The following is a 14,151-nucleotide window of genomic DNA, read 5'->3' on the forward strand; positions in this document are numbered from 1 at the left end:
GAGAGAGTGAGAAAGAGAGAGAGAGAGAGAGAGAGAGAGAGAGAGAGAGAGATTGCCTGGTAGATCAAAAAGATCAAAAGACACAACCTCAATCCTTGGAGGACAAGGTCCTTATTGCTCAACCTGGCACAAGCAAGCTGCACTAGAAACAGTGTGTTGCCATCTCCCTGACTGTCTGCCACAGGGCTAGGGGCTGGTAGGTTCTATACAAATTCCCCAAATTTACTGAAATTTATCAGATTCCTTTTAAAAGTTTTTAAAATTATTTATTTGTTTATTTTATTTTATTTTTGAGGTGGAGTCTCACCGTCACCCAGACTGGAGTGCAGTGGCCGCTCCCGGCTACCGCCGCCTCAACCTGCTGGGCTCTGGCGATCCTTCCGCCTCAGCCTTCCAAGTAGCTGGCACTACAGCCATGCACTACCACGCCTGGCTAATTTTTTATTTATTTTAGAGCTATGGTCTTGCCAAGTTGCCCAGGTGGGTCTCAAACCTGCAGGCTCAGGCAATCTACTCACCTCAGCCTCCCAAAGCGCTGGGATTACAGGCTGAGCCAACGAGCCCAGCAGATTCCTTTTTTTAAAATCAAGCATTTTCCTGGTATTGATGGTGCAAGTGAATAACTAGACTCCACAGTTCCAAAACAGTTGACTCTAAAAGAACTTGCCAATTCAATGGTTGCTTCAGCCTGGTGTGGTGGCTCACGTGTAAATCTCAACACTTTGAGAGGCTGAGGAGAAAGGATTACCTGAGCCCAGGAGTTCAAGACCAGTCTAGACAACATGGCCAGACTTTGTCTCTACAAAAAATAAAAATGTTGGCTGGATGTGGTAGCTCACACCTGTAGTCCCAGCTACTTGGGGGGCTGAGGTGGAAGGATCGCCTGAGTCCAGCAGGTCGAGGAACTGTACTCCAGCCTGCTTCAGTGGAAGAATTGCTTCCTGGAACTTCCTAATCCACCATCTTCCCTACACTTATACATCAATTTAAAAATATTAAACCAACCTTACATTTCTAGGATAGGTCCTACTTTGTTAGGATACATTACCCTTTTTATATATTGTTGGATTTGGTCTTTAAAATTTTTCTGAGAAATTTTTCTCTATGTTAATGAGTAATATCAGTCTATAGTTTTTTTTGAAATGTTTTTGTCTGGTTTGGGTATCAAAGTAATGCTGGTCTCACAGAATGAGCTGGGAAGTACTCTCTCTTCAATATTCTAGAATTGTTATAGAATTCTTGATTTGGTATTATTTCTTCTTTAAATGTTTAGAAGAACTCACCAATGAAACCATTGGGGCCTTAAGTCTTTTCCTGTGGGAATACTTTTCACTAGAAATTCAATTTCTTTAATAGATATTCAGGTTATCTGAGTTAGCTCTAGTAGTTTCTATCTGTCAAGAAATGTGTTCATTTTAACTAGGCTGACGTACTTGTTAACATAAAGAATATTCATAAAATTTCTTATGTATAGAATCTGTAGTGATATCATATCTTTCATTCCTGATAATGATAATATGTGCCTGCTCTTTTTAATTTTTTTCCCTGATCAATTTGGCTAGAGGCTAATCGAGTTTATCTTCTCAAAGAACCAGGCTTTTTTTCCTTTTTTTTTTGAGTCAGAATCTCACTTTTCACCCCAGTTGGAGTGCAGTGGCATGCTCACAGCCAACACAGCCTCGACCTGCTGGGCTCAGGTGATCCTTTCATCTCAGCCTTCCAAGTAGTTATAACCACAGGCATGCACCCCACCACACCCAGCTAATTTTTTGATTGATTGTAGAGATGAGTCTCGCCAAGTTGCCCAGGCTGGTTCTCAAACCCCTGGGCTCAGGCATCCTCTTGCTTCTGCCTCCCAAAGTGTTGGGATTACAGGGTGAATAACCACACCTGGCAGAACCAGATTTTGATTTCACTGACTCTTCTCTAAAAAGTTTTGTTTCACTGATTGCTGATCTGATGTTTTACAATTTTCTTTTTCCTATTTACTCTGAGTTTCATTTGTTCTTTCTTTTTCTAATTTCTTAAGTATGAAGCTGAGGGCATTGATTCTGGAGATCTTCCTTATTTTTTAAATATAGGTGGCATGTTATGCTTTTTCATTCAGTTCAAAAAAATTTTTTTTGAGTCAGGGTCTCACTCTGTCGCCCAGGTTGGTGTGCAATGGCATGCTCACAGACACTGCAGCCTCTACCTTCTGGGCTCAGGTAATCCTTCAGCCTCAGTCTTCTAAGTAGCTGAAACCACAGGCACGCATGCCCAGCTAATTTTTTATTTATTTATTGTAGAGACGAGGACTCAACAAGTTGCCCAGACTGCTCTCGAACCCCTGAGCTCAGGCAATCCTCCCACCACCTCTGCCTCCCAAAGTGCTGGGATTACAGGCTTGAGCCACCGTGCCTGGCTGTGTGTGTGTGTGTGTGTGTGTGTGTGTGTGTGTGTTGGAGTCTCACTTTGTCACCCAGGCTGGAGTGCAGTGGCATGTTCACATCCACCACAGTCTCAACCTGCAGGGCTCAGGTGACTCTTCCACCTTAGCCGTCCAAGTAGCTGGAAATACAGGTGTGCACCATCACACCCAGATAATTTTTTTATTTTATTGTAGAGATGAGGTCTCACTAAGTTGTCCAGGCTGTTCTTGAACCCCTGGGCTCAGGCAATTCTCTTGCCCCAGCCTCCTAAAGTGCTAGGATTACTGGCATGAGCCACTGTGCCCAGCCTCTTTCCTTTAATTTCTATCAATCATCTAATGGCTGTACAGTTGAGGTGACCTTAAAATGACATCTTTGGGCTGGGCGCAGTGGCTCACACTTATAATCCCAGCACTTTGGGAGGCCAAGATGAGAGGATTGTCTGAGTCCACAGGTTTGAGACCAAACTGGGCAACATGGCGAGACCTCATCTCTATAATAAATAAAAAAATTAGCCAGGCATGGTGGCGCATGCCTGTAGTTCCAGCTACTTGAAAAGCTAAGATGGAAGGATCACCTGAGCCCAGCAGGTCAAAGCTGTGAGTGTGCCACTGCACTCTATCCTGGGCAACAGTGAGACTCCAACTCAAAAAAAAAAAAAAAAAAAAAAAAAGGACATCTTTGCAAAAATTTCTGTTTCAATCTAATTTGAATGACTGGAATAGTAATGAAATTACTTTCATTTCCTCTATAAAACAGACCAACTACTATCCAACAGGAAAACACGAGCCTTGTTTTTTACCTGCTCCAAGAGAAAATTATGTATATCTTCTCCTTCTGGTAAAAAGTCCTTCCAGCTGAGGTCAGCCTCCCTCCATAAGGCTCCCACTTTCTTATGGCTCTAAAATAGAGAAAAGTCAAATCTATTTACTTTCTTAAACTGGAAGAAGGAGGGAAAAAAGCTTGCTTGAAGTCAAGAGTGCAGAACCCTAAAAAGAGAGACAAAACTTTCCTTGCTGATATGAAGTTAATCGCTTAGGACTCTTGACTTATAAACTGAGATGTCTCAATTTCTATAGATATAATGATGAATGATTGAAGTACAGCTGCCTAAGGTTGAATATTTACCAGGCAACTTATCTGGGGAACTATAAGCTGGAATTTGAGATTTATGAATATAAACACCAAAAAGAGCCAAATACACACAGTCTCTTCTTCTAGACAGTTCTGTATATATCTGCTATTAAAGCCATTCAATAAGCCTCACTGGAATCCTTCTTCATAGTAGATCATTATTATGTGGCCTGTTACGAGAATGCTTAAGGCAGTTGCTGCTCCTAAATCAGGAATGAGAAGTGTTTCAAGGGCAAGAAGCACAAGGTTGAGCCCAAGAGAAACAATAAAGAAGAGCTGAGAAGGAAGTCAGTGGTAAAAGAAAATACTAGGCTTTGAGTCAGTAGCTGTTATCTAAGAGGCATATATTAATTATTTCATAGAGTAACTTGTTGGAAGTCATAGCTGATAACTTGGTGGAACCAGGATCTGAACTCATGCATCTGGTTCCAGAACTTATGTTCTATGAGAATTTGGTTTTATTTAGAAGTGAGAATGTGTTGTTTCTACACATAAAAGTTAGTAAGAATATGAGGATGATAGATTAAAGTCAGGCAGGCGGGAGAGGAGGGAATTTTGGACATAAAAGCTAGAGTTTAATAAAAATTTTAGTGTCATTAAGCAGAGTATTATTAACAAATAGTCAACTACAGCTAGAGAGCAGAATATTTAGTGCATCTATGAATAACTATTACACAAATGAGAAAAAGGGACTTCTGTAGGTTCAGAGAGAGAAATCTAACACTGACTTAAAAAAAAATCAATGCCTATAAAACATTTGAAATCTATCATTCCATTACAGCAAGTGACTGAATAAATCAGGATAATCAGAAATCACTCCAGAATCTTTAATACTTTTTTTTTCTTTTTAGAGACAGGGTCTCCTGCTCTGTCACCCAGACTGAAGTGTAGTGGTGCAATGATAGCTCACTGCAGACTCTTCATTTCTGAATTTTGTTTTGACGTCTCTCATCCTAAATATTTCATTCCCTTTGTGATACCACAACACTTCCCAAAACTCGAACAGAGCATTTCCACACACTTTTCAAATTACTAGTTTAGATTTTTCTATCTCCCATTGTAGCCTATACATTTGTTGAAGGGTTAGTTGTATTTGTAGACTGAGAGCCTAGAATAGAGCTTTGTTGAGAATAACTGTAAGTAGGTATTTATTAAACTAAAATAAATTTCACTTCAGAAATTCACCATCCTGCAGAATCATTTTACCTCCTACTTCTAATCAGATTACTATTCCATGACCTAAAAATAACAAAATTAATCATTTTATGAATTATATCTTACTTTGAAAGCAGAGTACTTTTCACAGAAATCTATTTAAAAGTATAAATAAAGCTGGGCGTGGTGGCTCATGCCTGTAATCCCAGCACTGTGGGAGGTGGAGGTGAGAGGATTGCCTGAGTCCAGGGGTTCAAGACTAGACCAGGCAACTTAGCAAGACCTTGTCTCTACAATAAATAAAAAAAATTAGCCAGGCGTGGTGGCACATGCCTATATTTCCAGCTACTTGGAAGGCCGCAGAGGCAGAATCACCTGAGCCCAGCCTCTCGAGGCTGTGGTAGCCATGAGCATACCACAGTACACTCTAGCCTGGGTGACAGAGTGAGACTCCTACTTAAAAAAAAACAACTCTCTCTCTCTCTATCTAATATAGCCATTAACATACCTTGAGATTCTTCAGAATTCTACCAAATTTAGTTGAGATTAGACAATTCCTTCCCAAAATATTAGTAAACAGAAGAACAAATATACCTCAGAAAGAAACTAGGTTGAAAGAGAGATCTCACTCTTTATTCAAAGAATAAAAGGAAATAGAATTACTTGCACACTGAGACCTAACCTATTCACAGATAACCAAAGATCAAGATCACTGTCCTTCCTAATACGCTCTTGAGTCTGACACTCAGTTTAACACTCACCATTTGTTTGCATAGAAGGTGCAATATTTCAGAAAGCAAGACCCCAGCTCTTCCAACAGGAAGTAAAGGTTTGCTAAATTCTCTGTAAAAGATAGGAGCAGTGATTAAGTACCTCTGAACAAATCCTCTGTTCTAGAACAACAGGCAAACAATTTGTGCCAAGGAAACCGATAATGGACAAGCCAAAGTTCCACAACATGCTCATTTTCAGCAGAAGTAGTTCACAGGCTTTAGATTCATCTTATGTTTCTCAGAGAAGCTAAAAAAGAACTTTAGGATTCTTGGCTTTTGCCTTTTTCTTTAACCATCTCAGTGATAGAAGCATCACAAAGATAAATCTCACTTAATAATCTGTTAATTTACATAAAATTTACGTCAAGTGAAAAGGAGAGAAGCACCTTAACAAGGAGTTGTGAAGCTTCATTACAAAGTATTTTTAAGAAAGGAAGCTTTTCTTTAGAATATGGATGAAACAGAAAGGGACCAATTTTTTCATGGTCTAAATCAGTATTTCCCAAACTGTGTTTCACAGGTATCAATAATATCAAAAATTCTTCAAAAAAGGAATTACAGTTAATGAAATGAGGAAATGCTGAATTAAAGATAGTTTTTATTTACTGTTTTTAACTATAGAATTCTCATAATTTTTCATGTGCTATAGATGCTTTGTGAATCTCAAAGAAAAAGTGCATGTATGCAGAATTTGACTATATAAACAAATCTGGGGAAACAGTAGTGTTTTGAAGCACAGAGTTTGGGAACTACTAGACTACACCATGTAGTCTCAGTTCTCCACTCACATCCAAATCTAGAAATGACTGAGCTCTTAGTTCCTTTTATTATAATCATGAGCATGTATGATGCGGATACCACAGTCTGACAAGTTACACTGGGAAAATGTAACTCTTAAAGTACTAGAGCAATGACAGACACAAAAGCCAGATTAACATTAAGCTTCTAGAAGCAAACATCTTCCAGTTACATGATTCTGGAGCCAAATCCACAATCACTGCTACTCTCAATGAATAACAGGGCTATCAAAATCCCAACACATCTCTAGTGTAGGGCTAGTATAATGAAACACTTTTACACTAAAATCAGAAGTCTTAAAGAGTCGCAGGCTGCATCCAAGAGTCTCCAAGGGACATCACCACAGTAAAGAGCGAGCTGGTGACTTCTGTACCAGTTTAACTTGACATACATCAAAAGAAACAAGTATAACTTACAAAGTAAGTTCTCTCATGGAGATTCCACCTTCTTTTAACATGGGGGTCACCAGTTCAGCAAGGTACAACCAAATATGGGGAATATCAATGGCCATGTCATCTGCCATTTCCAAGGTTTCTGAAAAACTGAAAAGAACAGGAAAAAAATTCACATGCAAATGTAAGTTCAAACTTAAGATTAAATAAAGAGACCAACAATCAGTCAATCAACAGATACATATCAATCACTTTCTATGTAAGGCACTAGTCTAGATATAAAGTAACTGGCAAACAAGTTCTCAAAGAGCTTATATTAATGGGACAAAAAAGAGACAACAGAATAGATAAAAGCATATTTGTAGTAAGGTTATATATACTCTGAAGAGCATGAACTATGGTACCAAAAGGGGGTCAGAAAATACCTTTGTATAAAGACTTAAATGATGAAGAAGACACAGTCCTATAAAGTTCTGGGGCAGTAGCTATCCCATTTAAACCTATACTCTAAAAAGTCCCCCATGATTGAATATAATATCCTTCAAGTCAATCAGAAGCACTGACAAAAGACTTACTGTAACACAGACCAGACATAAACAGGAGGAAAGACAAAAACCCTTGTCCCCAAGGACCTTACAATGAGGAAAAAAGCTGGATGAATATAAGAAAGTCTGACAACACTGCTAACATTATTATCATTATTTCATGCTACAGACTGTTGTACCTCTGAAGAAAAGCTAATGGTGCCAGGCTTTCCTGTTATGAAATATAAGTATTCCTCAATCTAAAGTAAAATAAATGGGATTTAAACATAAAACTTAGGAAAGTCAAATACAAAATACCAGAATATAATTTCAGGATGAAAATCATAGCTATTCATTTAGAAGTACAGGAAAGCAATTCAGTACTTTGCTGATTATTCTCATATTCAGGATATTAAATAGTACATAAACAGAAGTGAATATAAGTATTGGGGAAATAATTGCAAGTCATAAGAAAAAGGAGGAATGAATGAAGGTGTTAAGAGCAGGTGGTAGCCGGGCTTGGTGGCTCAGCCTGTAATCCCATGCCTTTGGGAGGCTGAGGTGAATGGAGTGCCTGAGCCCGTGGGTTCGAGACCCGCCTGGGTAGGCGAGACCTCATCTCTACAATAAATCAAAAAATTAGCCAGGCGTAGTAGCGCATGCCTGTAGTTCCAGCTACATGGAAGGCTGAGGCGGAAGGATCACCGGAACCCAGCAGGTCGAGGCTGCAGTGGCGGGGAGTGGCCACTGCACTCCAGTCTGGGCGACAGAGTTAGACTCCAACTCAAAAAAAAAAAAGAGCAGGTGGTATTTGTATTTATATCCTTTCAAATCTCTGCAATAACAAAATATGTGATTTTCCACTGTAGTTCCAGGTTCTAGCCAGAGTATAAAAGTTTTTTCACCCACCTCAAGGTCTACAAGTCATTAAAAATTTTCACTCTGCCGGGCTCGGTGGCTCAGCCTGTAATCCCGCGCCTTTGGGAGGCTGAGGTGAGTGGATTGCCTGAGCCCGCGGGTTCGAGACCCGCCTGGGCAGCGAGACCTCATCTCTACAATAAATCAGAAAAACAGCTGGGCGTGGTAGCGCATGCCTGTAATTCCAGCTACTTGGAAGGCTGAGGCGGAAGGATTGCCGGAGCCCAGCAGGTGAGGTTGCGGTGGCCGGGAGCGGCCACTGCACTCCAGTCTGGGCGACAGAGTGAGACTCCAACTCAAAAAAAAAAAAAAAAAAAAAATTTTTCACTCCATAATGAGTGAATGCCAAATTTCTGAAGCAGCCATTTCAAAAGAGTTTGCCATATTACCTAACTCTGAGCTTCATGAATCCTTAATACTAACTTTCTGACCTCACAACTTGCAATTATTTGACGTCTACTTGTACAACAGACACTTGACTATTCTCTCATTATGTGCATATTTTGGGCTCAGTTAGTATGCCACTGATGGGACATAATCTGGCTGGACTCCAGATTATGGGGTAATCATATGATCCTGCCAACTCATTTTGTGTGGGTTAGCAGCATACATTAAACTATTTAATGAGCCCAAGAGACAACTGTAGCCATTCTGATTTTTTTAGCAGTATATATGCTGTTATTTCTTATTTCATATTACAACTAAAATAAATCCATATTGTTGCCTTGGTTTTATACTTCTTGGTTAGTCAGTTCATCATGAACATAATCAGTAGCCAAATCCATACTGCTAATAAAAAAGTTTTTGGCTAAACATAAGATTTCCATAGAACAAGCCTGTAAAAGACTAGTTTTTCTCAGGTTTATAGTTCCTAAATTCTGCTGCATGATTTTATAAGAAAAATCCTAGGTGTGTTAAAAGCTCCTAGGTAATTAATTGTCTTTATGTCTTTGCACTCCTACAGAGCCTGCGACAATGCTTTGCACAATACACACTTTCTAAAAGCTGAAAGAACGAAACAGTTATGTTCATATCCTCACCTCTTGGTATACAGTGACTATCACATTCATTGGACTTAACTTTAGTGGGGTCTACATAGGTGAGATTCCAAGTATCCCTCTCCTCATTTCAAAATTCAGCATCTGTTCATGATAAAAACTCTCAACATACTAGGTATAGAAGGCCATATATGACAAAACCGTAGCTAACATCACACAACATTGAAAAGCTGAAGGCTTTTCTTCTAAGATCAAAAACAAGAATGCCCACTCTTATCACTCTTTTCAACATAGAAATGAATGTCCTTGCTGGAAAATTAGGCAAGAGAAAGAAATAAAAGGCATCCTAATAGAAAAGGAAGAAAGTTTGTTGATGACATGATCTTATATATAGAAAGCTAAGACTCCTCCAAAAAAACTGTTAGAAATAATACATTTGGTAAAGTTGCAGAATGCAAAAATTGGTAACATTTCTATATACTAAAAATGAACTATTCAAAAGAAAATTAAAGCTGGGTGCAGTGGCTCATGCCTATAATCTTAGCACTTTGGGAGGCAGAGGTGAGGGGATTGCTTGAGTCCAGGAGTTTAAGGCCACCCAGGACAATACAACAAGATCTCATCTCTACAAAAATTTAAAAAATGAGCTGGACATGGCGGTACACACCTGTAGTCACAACTAATTGGGAGGCTAAAGCAGAAAGATAGCCTGAGCCTAGGAGGTTGAAGCTACAGTGAACTGTGATCATGCCACTACACTTCAGTGACAGAGTGAATACACCATCACCATCACCAGCAGCACCAGCAGCAGCAGCAGCACCACCACCACCACCACCACCACCACCACCACCACCACCACCACCACCACCGCCACCATCACCGCCACCACCAACAACAACAAAAGGAGCTTAAGAAAGCAATCCCATTTACAATAGAAACAAAAAATAAAATACTTAGCTGAGGAGGTGAAAGACCTATACACTGAAAACTATAAAACACTGATGAAAGAGACTGGAAACAACAACAGCGGCAGCATCAGCAACACACCCACAAGTAAATGGAAACTTTGCCTGTAGAATGACCATTTGTATTCCTACCTTGAACTGTACCCATCTTTAAAATAAAAATAAATTTTTTTTTAAAAAAGGAACGATATCCATGTTCATGGATTGGAACAATGTCCATACACTCATATTGACAGAGATTCAATGCAATCCCTATTACACTTTCAATATAATTTTTCATAGAAATAAGAAAAAAAAACCAAAAACACTTAAATTCATATGGAACCACAAAAGATCCTGAGTAGTCAAAATAATCTTGGTAAAAAGAACAAAGCTGGAAGCATCACACTCTCTAATTTCAAAATATACTATAAAGCACTGGTAATTAAAATAGCACAGCACTGGCAAAATGGACACATCAACCAATGAAATGTGACAGAAACAAAATATAAGAAATAAACCCAGTTGAGCACAATGGCTCACACCTATAATCCCAGCACTTTGGGAGGCCAAAGCGGAAGACTGCTTGAGCCCAAGAGTTAAAGGGCAACATAGCGAGACCTTATCTTTACCAAAAAAAAAAAAAAAAAAAAAAAGAAAATTAGTTGGGCATGGTGGCATGAACCTGTACTCTCAGCTACTTGGGAGGGTGAGAAAGGAGATTTTGTAGAGCCTAGGATGCTCAGGGCTGCAGTTATTATACCACTGCAGTCTGGGTGACAATCCCGACAAAACAACAACAAAAAACAAAAAACCCAATCATTTACAGTTGACTGATTTTCTTCCTTTCTTCTTTTTTTTTTTTTGAGTTTGAATCTCCTTGTCACTAAGGCTGGAGTGCAGTGGCACGCTCATAGCCACCACAGCCTCGACCTGCTGGGCTCAGGCGATACTGTCTTCCAAGAAGCTGGAATCACAGGTGCATGCTATCATGCCCAGCTAATTTTTTGATTTATTGTAGAGATAAGGTGTCACCAAGTTGCCCAGGCTCAGGCAATCCTCTTGCTTCAGCCTCCCAAAGTGCTGGAATTACAGGCTTGAGCCACCGTGCCCAGCCTAACTGACTGATTTTCAACAAAGGTGCTAAGAACACACAATGGAGAAAGGCCAGTCTCTTCAGTAAATGGTGCGGGGAAGCTGGTTATCCATATGCAGAAGAATCAAACTGGATCCTAATCTCACATCATATTAAAACAACAACAAAAAAATCAGCTCAAAATGGATTAAAAGTTTAAATATAAGACCTGAAGCTCTAAAACTACTAGAAAAACACAGGTGAAAAGCTCCATGATATTGGTCTGGAAAATAATTTTTTGGACATGACCTGAAAGTACAGGCAACAAAAGCAAAAAATAGGAAACTGGGATTTGCATCAAACTAAAACGCTGCTGCACAGCAAAGGAAACAGTTGGAGAAATGACGAGACAACACCCAGAATTGGAGAAAATATTTTCAAATCATACATCTGATAAAGGGTTAATAAACAAAATACACAAGGAACTCAAAACAACTCAATAGCAAGAAACAAATAAACCAATTTAAAAAATAAGCAAAGGACCTGAAAAGACATTTCTCAAAAGAAGACAAATAGTCAATAGTGATATAAAAAATTCTCAGCATCACTACTCATTGAAAAATGCAAATTAAAACCACAATGAGATACATCATACCTACTAGAATGGCTTTTATAAAAAAGATGAAAGATAAGTGTTGGTAAAAATGTGGCAAAACAAAAACTCTTGTACATTGTTGGTGGGAATGTAAATTAACATAGTTATTATGGAAAATGTATGAGCCAGGCAGAGTGGCTCACCCCTATAATCCCAGTAACTTGGGAGCCTGGGATAGGAGGACTGTTTGAGGCTAGCAGTTCCAAGACCAACCTGGGAAACCTAGCAAGATCCCATTTCTAAAAAAAATAAAGACACATTAGCCATATCATGGTGGCATGTGTCTATATCTCAGCTACTTGGGAGGCTGAGGCAGGAGAATCCCTTCAACCTGGAGCTGGAGGCTGCAGTGAGCTATGATTGTGCCAGTCTGGGAGACAGAGCGAGATTCCATCTAACAATAACAACAAAAAAGATACAAAAAACTAAAAATAGAATTACCATCTAATCCAGAAATCCCACTCCTGTTTATATATCTAAAGGAAATGAAATCATATGTTAAAGGGATATCTGCACTCCCGTGTTCACTGCAGCATTATTCACAATAGCCAAAAAATGTAATTAACCTAAGTGTCCATCTATAGATGAATGGATACAGAAAATATGATATATACACACAATAAAATATTATTATTCAGCCTTAAAAAAGAAAAAAGTTGTCATTTGTGACAATGTGGCTTAACCTGGAGGACATGATGCTAAGTAAAATAAACCAGTTGAAGGGATCCAAAAAACCCTGGAATTATCTTTTGGATGGTGGGCCCCTTGTAGTACACTCAGAATTTGTTCCTATCAAATGGTCAACCAAAGTTTTCATCTGGAAATTTTGAGGTTGTGTCACAATTTGCAGAAGTAACATCCTGAGTTGTGGTTCTTCCACCACGACAATGCGCATACCCTCACCGAGCTGAATATTCAGTAGTTTTTGACCAAAAATAGCATGATCCCAGTGCCCCAACCTCCCTATTCACCTGCTCTCACCCCAAGTGACCTTTTTTTGTTTTCCGGGATTAAAAAAGTCCTCAAAGGGAAACATCTTGCCTATGTGGAAGGGGTGAAACAAAAAATGTCAGAAGCACTAAAAGGCATCAAAATAGACGAGTTCAAAAACTGTTCTGAGCAGTGGAAAAAGTGTCTCAATAAGTGTACTCCATCAAACGAAGAGTACTTTGAAGATGACTGAAGTTTAAACATGTAAGAATACATAATTTTTAATAAATAAGTTATCGGTTTTTTTGGTACCCTCATATATGTGGAATCTAAAAAGGTTGAATTCATAACTGTAGAGAGCCGAAAGATGGATACCAGAGGCTGGGTCTAGGGAAGAAGGGAGGAAATAGAGAGTTGTTGGCTAAATGGTACAAAGTTTCAGACAGAAATCTATTGCATAGCAGAAAAATTAGAGTTAATAATAATATGTATTTCAAAATAAATAAAAGAGTACATTTCAAATGTCTACCACAAAAATAAGTGATATTAACCCTTTGCACTCAGATGTTCTCTCTGAGGGGACATCATAAATCTAGCAAACCACTGTGATGTCTCCTCTCAGGGGACATAAAGAAATTGCTGATGACTATACAGGACAAACTTATACAAGTGCAAATTTTTCAAAACTGTATGTTTCCTTGAAGTTTTCCATTCAAATTACATGAAAAAGCAAATAAAGGGATGGAATATATATTGAGATATGCTCGATTAGTTGAGAAGTGGTTTTCAGGAATCACAAGTGCATCCTTCCACGTTTTCTCGAAAAACAGACTGGATGATAAATTATATATTACTAATGTGGCAGGAAGAAAATGAGAATGCCTTGTCTGCTCAAATAGAAAAATACCAGGTGGGCTGGGCTCGGTGGCTCAGCCTGTAATCCCAGCACTTTGAGAGGCCAAGGTGAGTGGACTGCCTGAGCCCGTGGGTTCGAGACCCACCCAGGTAACATGGCGAGATCTCGTCTCTACAATAAATCAAAAATTAGCCGGGTGTGGTAGCACGCGCCTATAGTTCTGACTACTGGAAGGCTGAGGTGGAAGAATTGCTGGAGCACAGCAGGTTGAGGCTGCGGTGGCCAGGAGCATGCCACTGCACTCCAGTCTGGGCGACAGAGTGAGACTCCAACTTGGAAAAATAAAAACAAAAACACAAGGTGGAAAACATCAAATTACAATTGCACAACATGTATCAATGAACCTGCGATATATGTCGGTGACTGTTTTCACACATTACTATGTTACAAAAATATAAGATGTAAAATTTTGAATTTTTTGTCATAAATATTTCAAGGTTGAGAATTCTATTGTAACTCAGATATCATTACAATGAAATAATTGGTTCCAATGTTATACTATTTAATATGAAGTGATTCATTTTTCAC

The 14,151-nt window shown here is 39.1% G+C and overlaps 1 protein-coding gene across 5 annotated transcripts in view; it reads right to left on the bottom strand.

Moving 5' to 3' along the window:
* EIF4G3 (eukaryotic translation initiation factor 4 gamma 3) overlaps positions 1 to 14,151 on the bottom strand; it is a 181,505-nt gene that overhangs the window by 14,131 nt on the left and 153,223 nt on the right. For all 5 annotated transcript variants that reach the window (XM_021709853.1, XM_021709852.1, XM_021709851.1 and 2 more), the window contains 3 exons: positions 6,688 to 6,813; positions 5,462 to 5,543; positions 3,214 to 3,312 (listed from right to left, as the gene is read on the bottom strand). In XM_021709853.1, the coding sequence (XP_021565528.1) occupies positions 3,214 to 3,312; positions 5,462 to 5,543; positions 6,688 to 6,813 (307 nt within the window). The remainder of the gene's footprint in view (positions 1 to 3,213; positions 3,313 to 5,461; positions 5,544 to 6,687; positions 6,814 to 14,151) is intronic.

The sequence above is a fragment of the Carlito syrichta genome, unplaced genomic scaffold (genome assembly GCF_000164805.1).
Source record: "Carlito syrichta isolate Samal-C Ts95f unplaced genomic scaffold, Tarsius_syrichta-2.0.1 Scaffold287509, whole genome shotgun sequence".
In the NCBI taxonomy this organism is placed as follows: Eukaryota; Metazoa; Chordata; class Mammalia; order Primates; family Tarsiidae; genus Carlito; species Carlito syrichta.